At 56.9% G+C, this 19,274-nt stretch overlaps 1 protein-coding gene across 1 annotated transcript; it reads left to right on the plus strand.

Annotated features, from left to right (window-relative positions):
• The first annotated feature begins 1,137 nt into the window (after window positions 1-1,137).
• DRG2 (developmentally regulated GTP binding protein 2) lies at window positions 1,138-19,097 on the plus strand. Its single transcript, XM_077163407.1, has 13 exons — window positions 1,138-1,319; window positions 5,500-5,660; window positions 9,761-9,850; window positions 10,508-10,568; window positions 12,577-12,667; window positions 13,121-13,193; window positions 13,285-13,375; window positions 14,152-14,249; window positions 14,535-14,611; window positions 15,772-15,860; window positions 16,672-16,730; window positions 17,875-17,928; window positions 18,325-19,097. The coding sequence occupies exons 1-13, from the start codon at window positions 1,256-1,258 to the stop codon at window positions 18,409-18,411; spliced, it is 1,095 nt and encodes a 364-aa protein (XP_077019522.1). The 5' UTR covers window positions 1,138-1,255; the 3' UTR covers window positions 18,412-19,097.
• Window positions 19,098-19,274: the final 177 nt, after the last annotated feature.

Below are 19,274 nucleotides of genomic sequence, written 5' to 3' on the forward strand. Positions count from 1 at the left end.
AGTGATTAGATTGAGCATCACTCTTTGCAGAAGACACTCCCCTTGGCTGATTACAAATGCAATCAGCTGTGGATGTGGCGGACGTGATCATGATTTAATTCTATGAAATGTCCTCATTGCAACAGACAGGCCAGCACTTGCCCAATCAGGCAAACAGGTGCCACCAGCTGGCCAAGGTGACACATGAACCTGACCATGACAGATACAAATGTGTCTTTGTGGAGGGGATGTGTGATTCCATCTGTAATGCACACTTTCTCTTACATATACACACAGTTTGAACTTCCTGAGATTAAGTGCAGACATCGTGACCTAAATACTTCAGCGTCCACCTGCTAAGAATAGAGACAGTCTGTATAATCACACCATGAAAATTAACTCTGTATGATTCCAATTTCCCCAAGTGTCCTAAGAGTCTTTTAATGCTTTTTTTTTTTTTTTAATGGGCTGGCACCGGGAATCAAACCTGGGTCTCCAGCATGGCAGGTGAGAACTCTGCCACTGAGCCACTGTTGCCCGCCCTAACAGCTGCTTTGTACATGTTTGAATCATAATGCAGGTGAGGTTCACACATTGCATTTAACATCTTTTGATAGTGAGGGGAGTCTCCTGCCTTTTCCCCCCCAGTCACTGACAATTTTGAAGAGCCCAGGCCATTTGTCTTATCAGATGTCGACACATTGTAGATTTCGATCATTCAGGTACAGTATCTTTGGCCAGAACTCCACACAGAGGGTGTTGTCTAATGTATACTGCAAGATATCAGAGGGCATCTGGTGTCAGGCAAGAGAGCTAAATTAGAGGAACTGGCTAAGGTGATAGCAGGGACGCACTTTTAACTTCTACATAAAATGGCCGCGGCCTCCACGCTTTCAGCTCTGAGACTTTTCATCACCAGAAGCTGCTCTACCCGGGGCCACCTTGGATTCTCCCTTTCTGTCTCTGCCCCGCCACGCCTCTGCCTAGCTGCTCTGGCCCGGCACACTATGGCCCCGCCCCCGCTCGCTCTGGCCCCGCCCCTGTCTGCCCCGCCCCGCTCGGGCCTGCGTAGCTGCCGGGAGCCCCGCCCCGCCCCGCGCGCGGAACCCTGGGCGCGCTCGCCGCGGTCCGCCCGGACCCTGATTCCCGGGCACCCGCGGCCGCGCGGACCAGTTGTCGCTGGCCTTCCGGGCGCACGCCGCTCCGCCGCCGCTGTCCCGCTGGAATTCCCGGTGTCGCCGCGGTTGCCGTCGGTGCGCCCCGCCCCGCCGCCGCCATGGGGATCCTGGAGAAGATCTCGGAGATCGAGAAGGAGATCGCCCGGACGCAGAAGAACAAGGGTGAGGGCTGCTCGCGGGGCCTCGCTGGTGCCCGCCTCCGTGCCCCCGTCTGTCCGGTGGGGGAAGCGGCTCCCCGAGGCCGCGGGCACTGCGCGCACGGCGCCTGAGGCAGCGCCAGGCGGGACCCGCGCCCCCGCGCCGGTCTGGCTGCAGCGGCCCCGGCTCCCGGCCGGTGACCGGCCGGAGAGGTCCCGGGCCGCAGAGAACCGACTGCCGCAGGCGGAGGCAGGGCCGGAGCTCGGACCCGCGCCTGGGGCACGTGCCGGGGCAGACCTGCGGCAGCCGGGCCCGCGCGCCAGGCGGCCGGGGGGACCAGCACTCTGGGGTCCGACAGGCCTGGGGTTTTCGCCCGGCTCCACCGTGTACCCGTTGGGGCACCTGGGAAGGTTACTTCACCGCTCGGAGCCTCAGCTCCGTCCTCTGCCGAGGGGATGTGCGCTTCTCCCCTCGCCTTTGAAGTAGGCAGGATTCCCACGTTACCGGTAAAGAAACTGAGGCCCACCTTCGATCGCAGCGCTGTCAGATTAGACCGCAGTTGCAAAGCGCATGGTGAGCACTCAGTATTTGTAAGTATCCCGACATACATGGCTCGTCATAAAGTCCTAAATTCTGGACTTCAGAAGGGGAGGGTAGAAGGAGCTCAGAGGAGGAGAGGCGAAGAGCTACTGCACGTGAAACCCAGGAAGGCGTCCAGAAGGAGGCAGGACTTGGCTGGTTGAGGAGAGGGTATTCCAGGTGAAAGGCATTGCGGAGGCAGAGGCATGGGAGTTCAGGTGGATAGAGTGCGTTCAAGAAACAGCGAGGGAGACACTCGAGAGCAGAAGGAGGGCCTGGGGTGGGAGGAGATGTGGATGTTAGGGTGGGTGAGGCCCTGCTCTGGGCTCAGACTTACCCGAGCAGGGAGCAAGGCACAGGAGGCGGCTCGGCTCGTCTGCCCTCCCTGGGCTCCCTTTAGGCCTGTGGGTGGAGGAGCTGGGGAGCTGTGTCTCAGCATTTTATTCTATCATTCACTCATCCTGTAAATGTCTGATGAGCACTTGCTGTGTGCTGGTCCCTGTGGTCAAAGCGGTGAGCACAGCAGGCCCGTCCCCACCCTCACAGGACTGACCTTCCGGTGGGCGGTCTGTGAACTAGTAGCCAAATAAGCAACATAGTTCAGCCAGTGATAAATGCTGTGAAGACAAACCAGGGGGATAGAGCAGAGGGTTGGGGGTGGGAGGGGTGGCATTTGGGTGGAGTGGCTAGAGAAGGTCACCATGAGGAGAGGACGCTGAGCTGAACTGAGGTCTGAATGAGAAGGAACCAGCCACGCAGAGGTCTGGGCATTAGTGTTTCCCAAGGCAAGAGCGAGCTTGGCCTGTTCCAGGGCTGTGGCCAGAGTTTGGCAGTGGTGTGAGATTGGAGAGTGCCAACGTGCAGGGCCTTGCAGCATATGGGAAGGCCGCTGGGTTTCTTCTAGAGTGGGAGCCAGTGGAGGGTTTGAGCTGGAAGGAGGTGTCTGGTGTCTGTGTTAAGAGTTTTTTCTTGCTGTCGCGCAGAGAATTGTCTGGAGGGAGCTGGGGTGGGCAGAGATTGTTCCAGGTGGTGGCAGTGGTGAAGGAGGCATAGGATGTACACATGTTTGGACCCAATCCTGCACCGATGAGTGGGGCCCCAGGGGGGACCGCGTGGATGTGACATCACTGAACTCATCCTTGGCATTCCCCACTGCTGTCCCTCCACCCATTCACTTAGAAAGTGTTTCCTGATCACCTACCCAGGGCCAGGCTGAGGCCAGAGTTGGGGGCAAACTGGATCTGGGATAGGCGCAGTTCCTGCCCTCCTGGGGTCGGATGAGAAGAAACAAGGTAGTTTCATATGGTGATGAGGGGCCGGGAGGGACCATGAACAGGGTCAAGATGCACGAAGGCACCGGAGGGTGGGGCCAGTGGCTGCTGTAGACGCTGCTACCAGCCGGCTTTCGCTGGGCGCTTTCTGTATGCTAGCACCACTCTTCAGTTCTCTCTCCAGTCCTCATGAAAATCTGATGAAGTAGTTATTACGTTTAGCATCTCTCCTTTGCAGTTTAGGAAACTGAGGCCAGGAAAATTAAAGTCCTTTTCCAAAGTAACCCAGCCCGTAGTAGTTCAGAATGGTTCAGACACAGCAGTCCAGCTGCAGGCTCTTCCCGTCTGCAGGGTGCTGTCCCCTAGGCTGGGCAGGGAGGCCTCGGGTAGTGAGATGGAGCCTGTCCCGGGAAGACCTGGTTGAAGCAGGGAGCCGCGAGTGCCAAGTCCTGAGGCCGGATGTGGCCTGCAGGGAGAGTGCGTGGGGTGCGGCGGGCACAGCAGTGGGCACTTGACCTCGGCAGACTGTTGCTCCCTATTAGAGGAAAGATTTTTTTATTTTTTTAAAGAAATGCTTGGTTTACAGAGAAACCATGCAGAAAATAGAGTTCCCATTAACCCACCATCACATACACAGTTTTCTGATTAACACTCCTATTAGTGTGGTGCCTTGTTATAACTGATAAAAACATTATTGCAATTGTACTGTTAACTAAAGTCCGTGGTTAACAGTAGGGTCCACTGTTGCGTTGGACAGTCTTACTATTTTAAAATTTTAATTGTAGTAACAGATACAACCTAAAATTCCCTTTTTAACCACATTGAAATATTTAACTCAATGGTGTTCATTACATTATTATAATATTATGCTACCATCCATTACCAGAGGGTAAAGGGGTGACTTTTCCATCACCCCAAGCAGAAACTCTGCCCATTAAGCATTAACTGCCCATTCTCCTCCCCTCCCCAGCCCCTGGAAACCTGTCCTCGTATCTGACTCTATGAATTTGCTTATTCTAAATATTTCATCTTAATGAGGTCATATAATATTAGAGCAAAGTTTTTTTCTTTTTTTCTTTCTTTTTTTCATGTATGTCTTTATTTTATTGCTCATCTGTCCATATGCTGGATAAAGGGAGTGTCAGTCGCGAGGTTTTCACAGTCACATGGCCACAAGATGAAAGCCATATAATTATACAATCATTATCAAAGATCAACTCCAACAGTTTCAGATATTTCCTTCTGGCTATTCTGTACACTAGAAGCTGAAAAGAAATGTCTACATAATGAGTCGGCAGTCATGATCATTTCTTAAATCCTAGCTTCTCAGTTACGCCTCCTCCCTCTCGTTTGCTCATTCTCTCAATCTTCAGGGATATTTGGGCAGTGGCCGTTTTAACTTCTTCATGCTGGGAAGGTGTGTCACCCTTTTGGAGTAGGTGACTGGTACCTCTGGGTTTCAGGACTGATCTGGCATAGGAGCCATCTGGAGGCTTTACGTTTCTGAGAAGATAAATTTAACAGGGAAAACGTCTATACAGTCTTGGATAGAGGCCATGGTAAAGACCCCCTTTTCTGAAATGAAATTCCTCATCTACATAACTTATATAGATACACAGTTTAAAAAAATCGAAATGAAAGAGGAGAAAAGGGGAAGTAATTAATAATAAGGGCAGTATTTATTTTCATATGCAAATGGGGCATAACCACGAGCTGGAGGTGTCAGGCCGTGGCCAGGTGTCCTTCTGGGCAGAACCCTTCGGGGGTGTTGCCCCCAGGCAGACAGGGCCCAGGCCCATGAGCAGCTCTAGGAAAAGCTTCAAACCAAATACAGTGTATCCTCCTTTCCCATACGCAGCGTGCATCCCTGGGAATATCAGCGTGTATGAAAACTGCGGAAGGGCCCTGTGTTAATATGTGAAACAGAGGCTGGCTCCTGGGGTCCTAACCCAGGTGTCCCCTCTGGTGTGTTCGGGGACGCAGTCGTGTGGGACAGTGCTTGGCTGGCCAGCGCCAACTCACCATGTCTCCTGCCCGAGGACTTCCCGGCAGAGGCACAACATTGTACGTCCCTCACATTTCCAGAATGCCCACAGGAATGGTGCTGCCCTCATGGAGAGCCACTGACACGGGGTCCGCGGTCTCAGTGAGGAGACAGGGTGCTATTCCACAGGGACTGAGAAGCCGGGGGAATGTTGAAAGCAGTGGGATGGCTTTTCTCTTTTTCTGATCTTGGAGGTGATTCTGTTCCAATGTTCCTGGGCAGTGCTGGGACATGGGCAGGACCTCGACGGACCCACGGGCCTTGGAGACCCTGGACACTTACCTTCCACATCTTGCTTTATGTCCTTTAGCCACCGAGTATCACTTGGGCCTGCTGAAAGCAAAACTTGCCAAGTACCGGGCCCAGCTTCTGGAACCGTCCAAGTCAGCCTCGTCAAAAGGAGAGGGCTTCGATGTCATGAAGTCTGGTGATGCCCGGGTAGCGCTGATTGGATTTCCCTCTGTGGGTAAGGTCAGTGACGGTCACTGCTGCCCAGTGTGGGCCGTGGGGAGGAAGGGGGAGGACATCTTCCACACCCGTGCCTGGCCACGCCTCCCCTCACTGCCTTTCTGGACGAACTCCAGAGAGAGGGGAGATTCCCCACCACCGCTGCCAGGGGAGCATGTCCTGTTGCTTTATTGTCCTAACACGGAGGACACCTTGTTCTCTCCTGCAGCAGTGGCTTCCTTTGCCCTCCTGCCTGGCTCGCGCACCAGTATTACCTGAGTATGTTCCCTGTGCCAGGCATCGTGCCAGTTACTGGAGGTACCGCCAGCCCACCCAGACCTCATGGGCCGTGGGGAGAAAGGGCAGCGGACAGTATAGCCAGGGCTGGGGCTCCCCACTGGCGGAGGTGCATTGGAGAGGGCTGGGGGAGCAGGCTGGAGGAGCGGGCCTGCTGGGTCGTGGAGGAGAAGGAAGGCTTCTCTGGCCTGCGGGGGTGGGGGGACCTGGATCTGGAGAGCGTTCCAGGCAGAGGGGAAGGGAACCGGGGTGGCCGGGTCAGAGCGGGTGACAGGGGAGCACTAGGAGAGGAGGGGACCCCTGGAGGGTTTCTTCTGGACGGTTTCTTCTAGAAGCTTCTAAGTTTATTGTAAAGCCATGATGATTTAATTTTCCTGTGGAGTCAGGTGAAGGTCATTACGGGGTTCTGAGCAGAAAAGGGACAGGAGCAGACATTCTTTCTTTTCTTTTTTATTTTTTTAATTTTTATTAATTAAAAAAAATTAACAACAGACAAAACATTAAGATATCATTCCATTCTACAATATACAATCAGTAATTCTTAATATCATCACATAGTTGCATATTCATCATTTCTTAGAACATTTGCATCGATTCTTTCTTTTCTTAAATAAACTTTATTTTAGGGTAGTTTTGGGTTTATAGAAAAATTGTGAAGAGAGCGCAGAGGTTCTGTATACCCCGCACCCAGCTTCCCCTGGCGACGCGTTGGGTAATAGCGTGCTCACAACACAGCGGAGGAATCTGTGTGTACCCACTGTTAGGAGTGAGGTCCACTCTTCAGATCACCTTAGTTTTTAACGTTTTCTGTCCCGGGATCCCGAGCAGGGCACCACACCCCATGCAGTTGTCACATCCCCTTAGGCTTCTCTTGGCTGGGACAGTTTCTCAGACTTGCCTTTTTTTGGATGACCTGGACTGGTCAGGGATTTTGTGACCTGTCCCTCAGCTGGGATTCAACTGGCATTTTCCTAATGATAGACCCGGGTTGTGGATTTGGGGGACAAAGACAGCAGAGTTAAAATGCTGTTTCCATCCCGTCACCTCAAGAGTCTGTGCTGTTGGCATGACTTACCTGGACGATGGTGACCTTGACCGCTGACTGAGGGTGCGTGTGTCAGGATTCTCCACTGAGAAGTTAGTCACTCTCCTCCCCTGTCTCTCCGCGCTGTGGTCGTTTGAGGATAGAGTGTCCCCGTACAACGTATGGAATCCTGCACAGGAGGGTTGGCTCTTCCCCATTTATTTATTGGTTCAATCATTTATTTATATCAGAATGGATTCATGGGTAGCCATTTTACACTTCAGGTTATAAATCCTATACTGCCTTATTTATTTATTCATAGCTCAGTTTGCTCCAGCTGTGGCCATTGGAAGCTCGTTCCATCGGGTCCTGTGTCCCTTTTCATGCCCCTTTCTCTTTGCTTTTTGAGCATTTCCTCCCTTGCTGGCCGTGTAGGAGGCTTTAGGCTCATCCAGTGTTTTCCCTACCCAGGCCCTAGAATCACTGTTTCTCCAGGGAGCCATGGCTGCTTTCGTTGGAGAATGGCATCAGCTACCAGGGTCTGGGCACTGACTGAGGTTTAATAGAGTCACTCTGGCTGTTGAGCAGGTAACAGACTAGAGCAGGACAAGCCAGAAGGCTGCTACACAGGCCGGGTGGGCACCAACAGGGCGGAGGACCCCAGGGACAGCCACTCAGTTAATTCAGGTGAAAAACACAAGGGAGCCCCTCCCCTGGGGCCAGGCTTGAGGGGCTCTGATAACAGTCTCCATTCATGCCACTCTTGCTCTGCGGGCAGCTCGCTGGGACCTTTGCATGCACTTTGGGTTCTTGTTTTCCCTCTGCCTGTGTGTTCTCGTTTGCTAGCTGCCGGAATGTGATGCGGCAGAAACAGAATGGCTTTTAAAGGGGGGATTTATTAAGTAGCAAGTTTACAGTTCTAAGGCGGTGAAAATGTCCAATTAAAGCAAGTCTATAAAATGTCCAAATTAAGGCATCAACAAGAGGTTGCCTTCACTCAAGGAAGGCCGATGGCATTCAGTGTTTCTCTCTCCACTGGGAAGGCACATGGTGAACATGGCGACATCTGTTAGCTTTTTCTCCAGACTTCTTGTTTCATGAAGCTCTCCCCGGGGATGTTTTCCTTCTTCGTCTCCAAAGGTCTCTGGTTGCATGGGCTCTCGTGATTCTCCAGCTTTTTCCAAATGTGTCCTTTTTCAAAGGATTCCAGTAAAACGATCAAGACCCACCTGGAGTGGGTGGAGGCACGTCTCTCTCTAATCAAAGGCTGATGCCCACAGTTGGGGCCACATCTCTGTGGAGATCATCTAATCAGGTTTCCAACCTGCGGTGCTGAGTAGGGGTTAAAAGAAGCGGCTGCCTTCACGTGATGGGATCAGGATTAAACGTGGCCTTTCTGGGGTACATACCCTTTGAAGCCCGCATGTGGTGTGATGGCTCTGTGTATTGGAAGGGGGTGTCCACTCTGCACTATGACCACCATCGCCATGTCATACACACGGTATAATGAGAGTGGGGTTATACCCACCCTCGCCACTAGTGTTTTCGCTGTGTGGTGGAGGCCTGTCACACCCCTACACCTGGGGTCCCCTCGTGTCTTCACACTGCCTAGCCCTCCATGGTGGGGCCATGTCCGGTCAGCAGGTCCCTGGTATCTGCCCTCTGAGGGGGTCCGGTTTATCTGTCAGTCGTGCTGTGGTGGAGACCCTTGCCCTGTACCCCTCAGCCTTTGTGCCCTTGGCCTTGTGTTTCTGGAGGGTGTCCCTAGGTGTGGGTGCTGCGTCAGGGTTTGTGGGTTTAAAAATGGCCATCAGCCCTGCTGACTACTCTGCGAAGAAGCTCCAGCTGACTCCATCTGGGGACAGCTAAGAACTGTTTCCTGTGGCCTGCTCACTGACCCCATGGCTCTCGGGCCACCCCTGGTCAGTCATACCTGTCTATCCCTGGGGGGGTTTGTCCTCTCTTGATTACCATGAGGTCCCCAGGGCTGAGAGTTTCAGGGTTTGAAGGCTCAGTGTTTCCTTCACATGCCCCATTCTGGGTGCCTGAGACTCCGCGTGTGAGAGACTGTGCTGCCCGCCTCCTGCCTGCCAGCCTGAGGAGTGGTGCCCGGGCAGGGCTGCCCCATCATAGCACTCAGGCTCAGGCCCCTGCTGTTAGGAGGGGCGTGCAGCAGGAGGCGGGGCATACAACATGCCTCTTCTCTAACCCTTGCCCAGGCCTGGGAGGTCGAGGTCTCTGGCTGGTGCCCATCTTACAGATGAGGACCCGGATGCTCAGAGGGTCCCTGGCAGAGCCAGGTCTCTGACTCCCAGCCAGGCTGTAGGCCAAGGCCCCCAACAGATTGTGACCCAAGTATCCTCATCCAAATCCCTGCAGCCCACCCCGCCTCTCCCTCCCAGCTCCCCTGTTCCCACTGTCTGTCTCAGGCGTGAAGGTTGAAATCCCATTACCTGTCACCTCCCCAGGTGAGCAGCGAGTTCTGGGTTTTGTTTTATGAGTATGATTCAACGGCACCTGCTTTGAGCTCTCCGTGCTCCGGAGTGTCAGGAAGGTTGTGTGGAGCTGCTGAAGGGCCTTTGGTTTACGGGGAAGACCCATTTAGAGACCAGGTAGCAGGGCCCTGTTCCTGCTAGAATGCTTGTTCCCTTCACAGCTACGCAGACTGTGCTGGGGTGTGTTGGGGTGGGAAGTGAGTGGGGAAGGGAGCGCTTCCTCCACCCCAGGGGGGCTCAGCCCCTCCGGGATTCTGAGGAGGCTGGAACAAGCCTCCTAAGTGGAACGTTCTCCTTTTACTTCCTAGTCCACCTTCCTGAGTTTAATGACCTCCACGGCCAGCGAAGCTGCATCCTATGAATTCACAACCCTGACGTGTATCCCAGGGGTCATCGAAGTGAGTTTGCTGTGTCCCAGAAGGGATAGAGTTCGTGTGCTTGTGTCTGCAGTGGTGTATCTCTAAGTCATGCATGTGCGTGTGTGAACGTGTGTGTGTGTGTGTGTGTGTGTGTGTGTGTGTGTGTGTGTGTGTGTGTGAGGTGGGTGGCCCTGTGCTGGGGCAGGCTCTGACATGGGATTCTTTGCCCTCAAGCACTGGTACCTCTGGGGTTCTGGAATCCTGAGTCATTCTCAGCAGACAGGCTAGCTTATGGCGGCCCTCCCTGATGCCCTTTTGCCCACCGCCATTAGTGAGCCCTGCTCACTAATGGCTCATCGGCTGGACCCTGCTGTTTCCCATAAGCCTCAGAGGCTTGGGCAGTCTGCCATGGGCCCACCCACGGGGGCTGGGAGCTGTAGCCTGGTATCTGCCTTTGTGAAGGGCTCTTGGCTTCTGGGTTGAGTGTGGTGAGGCTGTAGAAACTCAGAAGCTTCTCCCAAGAGGGCTCCTCAGCTCCTTGGACCTGGCCTGTGCCCAGGCAGGGGTGGTGACAAGGCCCCTGGGGCCGCGGGGCCAGCAGGGCATTAAGGGTTCCTGCTGGCTCTTCCCGGGTGTGGCGGCTGTAGGGTCTCACCCAGGACCTGGCCTCACATGACCTCCTCCTCTGCCTCCTAGTACAAAGGGGCCAACATCCAGCTCCTTGACCTTCCTGGAATCATCGAAGGCGCAGCCCAAGGTGAGGAGCAGGGATGGAGCATGGTGCCCGGGTCCCCCTCCCACAGAGTAGAGGGCTGGACCGTGGGGGGAGAGCACCACCTCACGCACCCAGGCCCTGGACAGTCTGGGGGACTCCAGCCTCAGCAAGTCCTGGGAGCCTGCCTGAGCAGGTGATGGCCTGTCTTAGAGCAAGGAAACTGAGGCCCAGAAAGGTAAAGCAACCTGCCCAGGGTCACACAGCTCATAAGACAGGTTCCCTTCCCACCACTCCCCCATCATGCTGCCTGGGGATCCCTGGAGGCGGCTACTTAGCTGGCGTGTGCACACCGTGCTCCTGTGTTGGAGTCCTCACTGTTTGGTGCTTTAGTTTTTTTCTTTTTTTTTTTTTTTGAGATGGGAACTTGCCTGTGGCTTCTGATGGCAGCTGGCTGCAGTGGGTGGGAAGCAGGTTCCAGAAGATGGTAAACAGCTGGGAGTCCTTGCTAAGTATAGTCATGTCTTTCCCACAACATCCCTGGCTTCAGGATTGCTCTCCCGTCCTGTATTAGTTAGGGTTCTCTAGAGAAATAGAATCAACAGGGAACACTTGCAAATATAAAATTTATGAAAGTGTCTCACGTGACCGTAGGAATGCAGAGTCCAAAATCCACAGGGCAGGCTGCAAAGCCGATGACTCCAATGGATGGCCTGGATGAACTCCACAGGAGAGGCTCACCAGCCAAAGCAGGAATGCAACCTGTCTCCTCTGAGTCCTCCTTAAAAGGCTTCTCATGATTGCATTTAGCATCACTAATTGCAGAAGACACTCCCCTTTGGCTGATTACAAATGGAATCAGCTGTGGATGTAGCTGACGTGATCATGACCTAATCCTATGAAATGTCCTCATTGCAACAGACAGGCCAGTGCTTGCCCAATCAGATGAACAGGTACCACAGCTTGGCCAAGTTGACACCTGTCCCTAACCATGACACGTCCATTCCGTAGCCAAGGCCCCTCAGGGACATGAAGGCAAAGGGCTTGCTCAAAACCATAGTGCAGGTGGGCAGTGGCCACCTGCAGGCCTGACCCAGCCCCTGCCTCAAGCACAGGCTGAGGCAGGCTGGACAACACTCCCTGGGTGTCCAGCTGCCCGGGCACCATCTTTCCACTACACCTCCGAACCCTGCTGGCTTATCAGCCCTGCCTACTTTCCCTGAGATGAGTTGGGGGTTGGGGAGTGGGGTGGGCCTCAAGGAACCTACCGCCCCAGCCAGTGCGTCACCCTCAGGCTCTGGTCAGGCCACCTGCAGGGGGTGGTCGGCAGCTGGCCTGTGCGGAGCACCTGGCCCTGCCCACGTTCCCAGATGAGGAAGGCAGGTCTTGGTTTAAATCCGTGACCCCTGATCCTGATCCTGATGCTGACCCTCATGCCCGCTCATGGTGTGACCCTGGCCCAGTGCCTGGAGTCTCTGGTCACTCGTAAGAATGGGGGTTGAGCTTTGAGGGGTCTCTAGCAATATCCAAAGCTCTTCTGCGTGACAGCATAGGATCCTGTCTGCAGCCCTGGGAGGTGGGTCCTGTCACCCACCTTCCAGAAAGGAAGATTTGGGAGCCTGTCCTGTACTACACATACTAGCTTTGTGGTCTTGGGCAGGTGACTGGATGTCTAAGCCACGCCTCAGCTTTCTTGTCTGTGAAATGGGCATCATCATAACTCCTCGCAGCAGAGTTTTCAGGATGAAGCGAGGAGATGCTCAGAACACTTAGAGTAGGGGTCCCGTGAGTGCCAGCTGTGCCTTCTGACACTCCGGAGGGTGGCATCCTGTTCCTTCCAAGATGCATCTCCATTAGAAAACAAAAAATGGGTGAAAGGAAAGGGCAGGCAGGTCCCAGCCCAGAGGCAGCGGTGTCAGAGCATTGGACCTAGGATGGGGGCCTGGCCCAGGTGCCCCTCGGTTTCCAAGGACAAGGTTGGTGCAGGAGCTCCTGGGCTACGAGTGGGGGGTGCGCCCGGCCAGCGTGTGACTGCCTCTCTTCCGCTGTCCAGGGAAAGGCCGGGGCCGGCAGGTGATTGCTGTGGCCCGCACCGCGGATGTCGTCATCATGATGCTGGATGCCACCAAGGGCGAGGTGCAGAGGTCTGTGGAGCAGGGGCTGGGGGAGGGTCAGGGCTGTGGTGGGTTACTCGGGAACCTGCCCACACACCAAACCCACCACGACCCACTGGGCACATCTGCGCAGCATGTCTCTAGCAGCCCAGAAGGGCACAGTGTTGTGGGGGTACCCCTAAAGTGCCCACAGGAGCGTGGCTGCCCTGGTTCCAGCCTTTGGAGGCCCAGCTGCACCCAGTCACTGCCCAGCACCTGCCAGGAGTGCATAGAAGCACACATCAGGAGGGACTCGAGGGGGAACGGAGGGCCCTCCCCTCTGCCCTGGCCTCCCACGTTGGCTCTGCTGCTTGACTGCACTTGCTCTCAGGGCATCCTCAGCAAGAAGGGCCACGGTGGCAGGGGAAGCGGGCACAAGAGGCAGTGGGGCCTCCGCCCCTGGCCTCGGGCAGCCTGTGATCCCCACGGTGACTCTGCCCACAGGGCTCTGCTGGAGAAGGAGCTGGAGTCAGTGGGCATCCGCCTCAACAAGCACAAGCCCAACCTCTACTTCAAGGTGAGCAGCGTGCTTGGGTGCAGGTGGGGGCAGGGGCACGGCCCGGGGCCCTTGCTCTGCCCCTCGGCAGCTCACTTGCCTCTCCCTACAGCCCAAGAAAGGTGGCGGCATCTCCTTTAACTCCACCGTCCCGCTGACCCAGTGCTCGGAAAAGCTGGTGCAGCTCATCCTGCACGAGTACAGTATCCTTCCCTGAAAGAGGCGGCTGTGGCTCTCGGGGCAGGGCAAGGGACCCCCCACCCACCCACCCCTCAGCCCCCGGAAGCCCCAGCTCTGTCGCACAGGGCTGAGCACCCATGTTGGAATGGCTTCCTGGTTCCTCACCAGGTCTCAGGCACTCGAGATGCCTATTTTGAGAGGACAGTGACAAAATTACCTACAAGACCCGGCCTGGCCCTGAGTGACATCCAGAAGAGGGTGGGGTGGCGGGGGGGACGTAGCCTGGAGATTCATTGCTCTGGACCTGATGAGGAGGAGCAGGAGCCGGGCGCACACCGCTGAGTGTGCTCTGAGTGGGGTGGCCCAGCCGTGGCACAGGACTCCCAGTGGGACAGGCTGCCCAGCAAGGAGGTGAGCTCCTCATTACTGGAAGCAACCAAGCAAAGGGAACACAGCCCTGGTGAGGAGCAAGTACAGCACAGGGTGGGTCACAGGATTAGGCCAACTGTTTTCAAACAACTATTGCTGACACCTGGGACTCCAGGTGCTCCAAGATGCTGGGGGGCGGATTTTGTAAATGCATTTCCCCCTGCCTAGACAATTTAAACTATTTGTTGATTAGAACTTTTATATAGTGGGTCCTTTAAAAAAAAAAAAAAGTGGGGAGGCTCTCTGAGCTGTAGGATCTTGTGAAGCCCCTGAGGCAATGACCACGCAGTTTGGTGCTGTCCAGCTGGACCCTCCAGACTGGCTGGGGTCGGCCCTCCCCTGGGGGCTTGCCCTTAATCCCAGCCCCCAGAGATTTTCAATGCGGAAGTGCTCTTCCGAGAGGACTGCTCCCCGGACGAGTTCATCGACGTGATCGTGGGCAACCGCGTGTACATGCCCTGTTTGTATGTAAGTGGTGCCGGTACCCACAACAGGCGGGGGGCAGGGGGCCAGGCATGTGACTCCCCTTCCCCATGCCAGGAGGGCCCCGAGGAGGTGCCTCCCCAGCCCTCGCCACCCTGTGCCCCGGCTGCCTGCAGGTTTCACACACAGAAAAGCTCCTGGCCTTTCTTCCTGGGGGACCCTTGACCCTGGGGGCGGGGAGGACATGGGATTGGCTCCAGCGGCCTAAGTGAGCCTCTTGGAGGCCTCCTTGGTTCCCTTCCCCGACGACCCAGCACGTTTTCACACCAGGTTTACAACAAAATCGACCAGATATCCATGGAAGAGGTTGACCGCCTGGCACGGAGGCCCCACAGCGTAGTCATCAGGTAAGGGCTTGGGCCTTGCCGGTGAGGGCCTGGGCCCTGCCGTTCAGGGCCCTGCTGGCGGCTCTGGTCTATCAGCCGGGCCACAGCCTCCTGGGCTGCTAGGGAGGAAAAGCAGGGAGGAGCTCAGGCAGCTCGCAACCACCCAGAGCCTAGAGCCCGAGGCCTTCTGGGCTGCTGTGTGCAGGAAGGCTGCAGGGGACCCTTTCCACGGCCCTCAGATTCTCTCCTCTGCAACACTGCAGAGCTACACCACACACCAGCCCTGATTCTTTGTGGTCCAGAGGGCAGACGTGGATTTGTCCACAGAGATCGGGAAGGTTAGGGGACTGAGTGGCATTTAACCACAGTCCCATGCAACCCCTGAGTATGAGCCCATCTGATGCTCTGGAAGAGGTGGCTTCTGACCATCCCCAGCTCACAAGGGAAGGGAGAAATGATGTCCTCAGCAGCTAGCTGCTGCCCTTTTGCCAGGCAGCTCCCCGGGGCACGGGCTGCCCTCCGGCTGAGAGCTATTTATTCATCCTGCCTCCTGGGATTCCTCCTGTGAGATGGACTGGATCCTGTGCTCTGCTTTGCTGGTTTCCCAGCTCACACATGGCAGCTTCTCAGTGAGGCTGGCTCACAGCAAGGAGACCAAGTTGGGGGGCCCGAGGCAAGGGCCATGTCTGCTGCATGCCAGGGCCATTGGTGCCTTTGGGGCTGCCTGGTTCACCCTGCACCCGTACCTGACTCCTGCTCCCTGCCGCCCCACAGAGGCACAGGCACCCTCCGGCTCACCACCAGCCATGTCAGGCCAGGTCCCCGGGTCTGGCTCCTGGTTCTTCCCCAGGCGGAAGTCCCTGCTGGGTTGCCCAGGCCATGTGGCCTCTTGTCCCAGCAGGGTGAGCCCTGTACTGGCGGTACTCCCTGACCTCACCCACACTCCCCAAGACAGACAGCAAGCTCTCTCAGATTTGACTGTGACGGGCAGGAGGCAGTAACTGCTGAAACGTCAGGCTGCTCTCAGAATTGGGCTTGCCTTCCATGTGCCAGTGGGGCTGCGCCAGCCGGGTCTCATGGCCCAGCCAGAGGGCTCCTTGTCCTCTCCAACCCTGAGCAGTAGCACCCTGGCCTTCAGCCCCACATGAGCCCTCCCACCTGACTGGCTGCCCTCCCTGCAGCTGCGGGATGAAGCTGAACCTGGACTACCTGCTGGAGATGCTCTGGGAGTATCTGGCCCTCACCTGCATCTACACCAAGAAGAGAGGACGTGAGTGGGGAAGTGCCGGCACTGGGGAGGGGCTGGCCTCCCTTCCTGAGGGTGGGCAGCAGCCACCAGGCTCTGCAGTCACCTTCCAGGGGGGCCAGCCCAGTCTCTGAGCCCAGCACCCACTCCCTGCCCAGGTTGGGGGAGCCCATGACCACAGCCCTCCTGTTGGGAAGAGTGCAGTGCTCCCTCCAGACTGCCACCTTGAGGGGGTGGCAGCTATTGGGTCCAGGCCTGGGATTCCCCCACGTCCAGCAGCATCTCCTCTTCTGCCCCCAGGGAGGCAGGAGCAGTGGGCAGCTGGGTCCCCAGGAACCTACTCTGTAGTCCACCACCTGCCTTCTCCCATTGTTATCCTGGGAGCTGGAGGCCTCTGTGTCCTCCCCCTTCTGTGCACATACTCACACCTGGCACCCGGCGGCTGAGTTTGGGGCACTTGGCATCAATGCCAGCCTTGCTGGCCAGGGACTACCTGGTCACCAGCTGCTGTCCCCTTTTGCCACATCGGCCCAGGTCCTCTGAGTGCTGGGTCCTTGCTCCAGGGTGCTGCTCTCGTGGCTGATGGTATCGCAGGCACTTGGAATCTTGGACTTTGGTTTATTTTGATTTTCTGAGTTACAGCAGGTCGTAGAGGACAGCCCAGGGTCCATGTCAAAGGATAGTAGCAGGGAGGCTAGGTCAAGGCTGGGGACCTTCAGTTAGTGACCGGAAGGGCCTCTGCACCCAGCATTCCATGTGGAAGGTGCTCAGGCTTATACAGGGGAGCCCCAGGAGCAGAGTCTCTGGGCTGACTCTGTTCTCTCCAACTGCACAGAGAGGCCCGACTTCACAGACGCCATCATTCTCCGGAAGGGGGCTTCCGTGGAGCATGTGGTGAGTTGATGAGACCCCAGTCTGCAGAGACCCCGGGGCGGAGGAGGCTGGCTGCTGGGCCAGGATGCCGGGCTGGCCTGCACACCTCTCCGTTGAAGGTGCAGGCATCACCCTGTTGCCAGGTGGCCCCAGGGGCCGTCTCAGCCATGATCCTACACTGGTTTTCTAGGGGGCATGGCCCTGGCAGGAGCAGGTGATGGCCTAGTAGTTTGGGGCCCAGTATGGCTCTAGGTCACACAGCCATCGCCTGGGCCTTTCATCTCGTAGGTTTCGTGTTCTTAGCTCATTTATTTTAGGGTCTGACTGTGGAGGCAGGTACACTAGGGGCCTTCGCCGTCCCTGTGGTTGCTTAGAGGGACAGCGGTGGATGGGCCTGCAGTCCTGGTCCCGGCTTTGCATTCATTCCTTGGGAGTGAGCGTGCTGGAGACGCACATTTACCTTCAGAATCCCTTGGCCCCCACAGGAGCTCCGTTCCAATCGGGGCCCAGCGTCCCATCCCACAAGACCTGTGTGCAGGGCTTGGCCTGGGCTGCTTACCCAAGGGGAGGGGGCTTCAATCACGCCTTGAAAGAAAGGCAGGAGGGAGAGGGTGCTCCAGGGTGTGTCCGGAGGGCAGTTGGGAAGCCCCAGAGGCAGGGGTCAGTGTGGGGAGTGTGGCTGGCTGGGCATGATCCAGCCAGGGCCTGGAGACCTGACCGTGCAGGAGGAGGGCCAGCAGCACTGCTCAGCCTTCTCCCCGCCCCCCATGCCTGTCACCACAGCAACTCCAAGGTCTCAGCTTCCCAAGAGCTCTGAAAATTGATGGTGAGGGACAGGAGCGTGTCTTGGGAAGCGGCACCCACCCCACCAGCCCATTCTGAGGGGAGTCTCGGGGTCTGCTGGAGGCCCTGTTAGGATTAGAGGGCCGTGCCCTTCCCCTGATCCTGAGCATGTTCCTGGCCGGCACCAGCTCCTGGGAAGGCCTGGAAACGGGACCATCGGGGCCCTAGCAGCCAGGATGGGTGTGTGCAGTGTACAGCCCGGCCCACCGCTCAAGGAGCCCTGTGAATGAACACTTCCTGGCACCTGGCCTGGGACTCAAGGCCAGGTGGGGGTGGGGAGCCAGCACAGCTGTCTCCTGCCTGACTCTCTGCTGTCCCCCAGTGCCACAGGATCCACCGGTCACTTGCCAGCCAGTTCAAGTATGCCCTGGTGTGGGTGAGTACCTGGCAGGGTTGGGGTTGGGGATGAGGGCCTGCCCCATTCCCAGTCTCTGATTAAGCCTGGAGCCAGCTGCCCATGCCACGCAGCTCTACCTTCCACAGAGCCAGCCTGTGGGCCTGTCCTTTCCATAGGTGTGCGTGCCGGCAGGCCCTGCTGGCCTGGGGGGCTCTGGTGGGGTTCAGGGCTGGTTCAGGGTTCAAGCTGGGCCAGGGCCACCCTACCCCTAAAAGTCACAGTTGGCAGACCATTGGGAGGCTGGGAGGGGTGCTCTGCGGTTGTCCAGTCCGGAATCCCTGCCTTAGAGACCCTGCCATCCCCTGGGCACACCCGCCTCCCTCCAGGGCATCTCCCGAGGCCCTGCCCCCTCACAACCCCCCTCCCCACCCCCAGGGCACCAGCACCAAGTACAGCCCGCAGCGGGTGGGCCTGACGCACACCGTGGAGCATGAGGACGTCATCCAGATTGTCAAGAAGTAGTGCCCGCGCGCCTCCTGGAGAGTCGGAACCTTCGGGCCCCCACAACCCCCAGTCAGGAAAATACAAACACATACCCCAGGAAGGGGCCCTCAAGCCTCCACTGTTTCCAGAAAGGGAACAGTTTCCCTTTCTTCAGTAGGCAGACAATGCAAGGTGTTGGAACACAGGGATCCAAGTGGGGGGCTGGGCTTGGCTGGCTGGAGGCTCTGAGTTTGGAGCCCTGGGCCTGCTCCCCTACCCCATGCCCCTTTGGGCACTGAGAGCATCTGCTCCCCCAGCCCCCATTCAGGTCCTCATGTAGATGCTTAGCTCACGGGCCTGGGTCCCTGGAGGGTCCCCAGAGGCAGGCACCTGGTGCCCTCAGCAGCTGCCCTAAGGTGGGGGCAGGGCTCCCCAGGATGAGAACCCCCCTTACACCCTATCACCCCAGGGTGTCCCATGGAGAACACCAGGGGAGTTGGTGACTAAAGCCCAGTTACACCTTCCCAGCCTGAGCAGTGTCCGGAAGTGCCTACCAGGGCAGCCCCTGCCCAGCCCAGAGCTGCCAGGACCCTGGCCCTGCCCTACCCCGGGGCGGGGGCTTTTGGGCTTGGAGTCTTGGTTTCCTTTCTAAGCCCCTGATCACTCGGCCCTCCTTTCTGAAATAAAGGACATCTGAGCATTTCCTGCTCAGATGGAGGAAAAATGCTGGTACTTCATGTGTATTTGGTGGACTCAGCTTTCGGATGGGGCAGGGCAGGACCAGAGAGGGTGTGCTCTGCACTCGTGGGGCAGGCCTAAGCCCGGGATGATGGAGAACGGGGTCCCCCAGCCCCAGGACCAGAGGCTCTGCCTAGGAAGGAAGGTCAGCCCAGCTGCAGGGC

The sequence above is a fragment of the Tamandua tetradactyla genome, chromosome 6, assembly GCF_023851605.1.
Source record: "Tamandua tetradactyla isolate mTamTet1 chromosome 6, mTamTet1.pri, whole genome shotgun sequence".
In the NCBI taxonomy this organism is placed as follows: domain Eukaryota; kingdom Metazoa; phylum Chordata; class Mammalia; order Pilosa; family Myrmecophagidae; genus Tamandua; species Tamandua tetradactyla.

Coding starts and splice junctions, on each gene's coding strand:
- DRG2 (XM_077163407.1), top strand. CDS start 1,256: ATGGGGATCCTGGAGAAGATCTCGGAGATCGAGAAGGAGATCGCCCGG. Junction 12,668..13,120: donor ACCAAGGGCGAGGTGCAGAG/GTCTGTGGAGCA, acceptor CTCTGCCCACAG/GGCTCTGCTGGAGAAGGAGC. Junction 16,731..17,874: donor GGGCTTCCGTGGAGCATGTG/GTGAGTTGATGA, acceptor GCTGTCCCCCAG/TGCCACAGGATCCACCGGTC.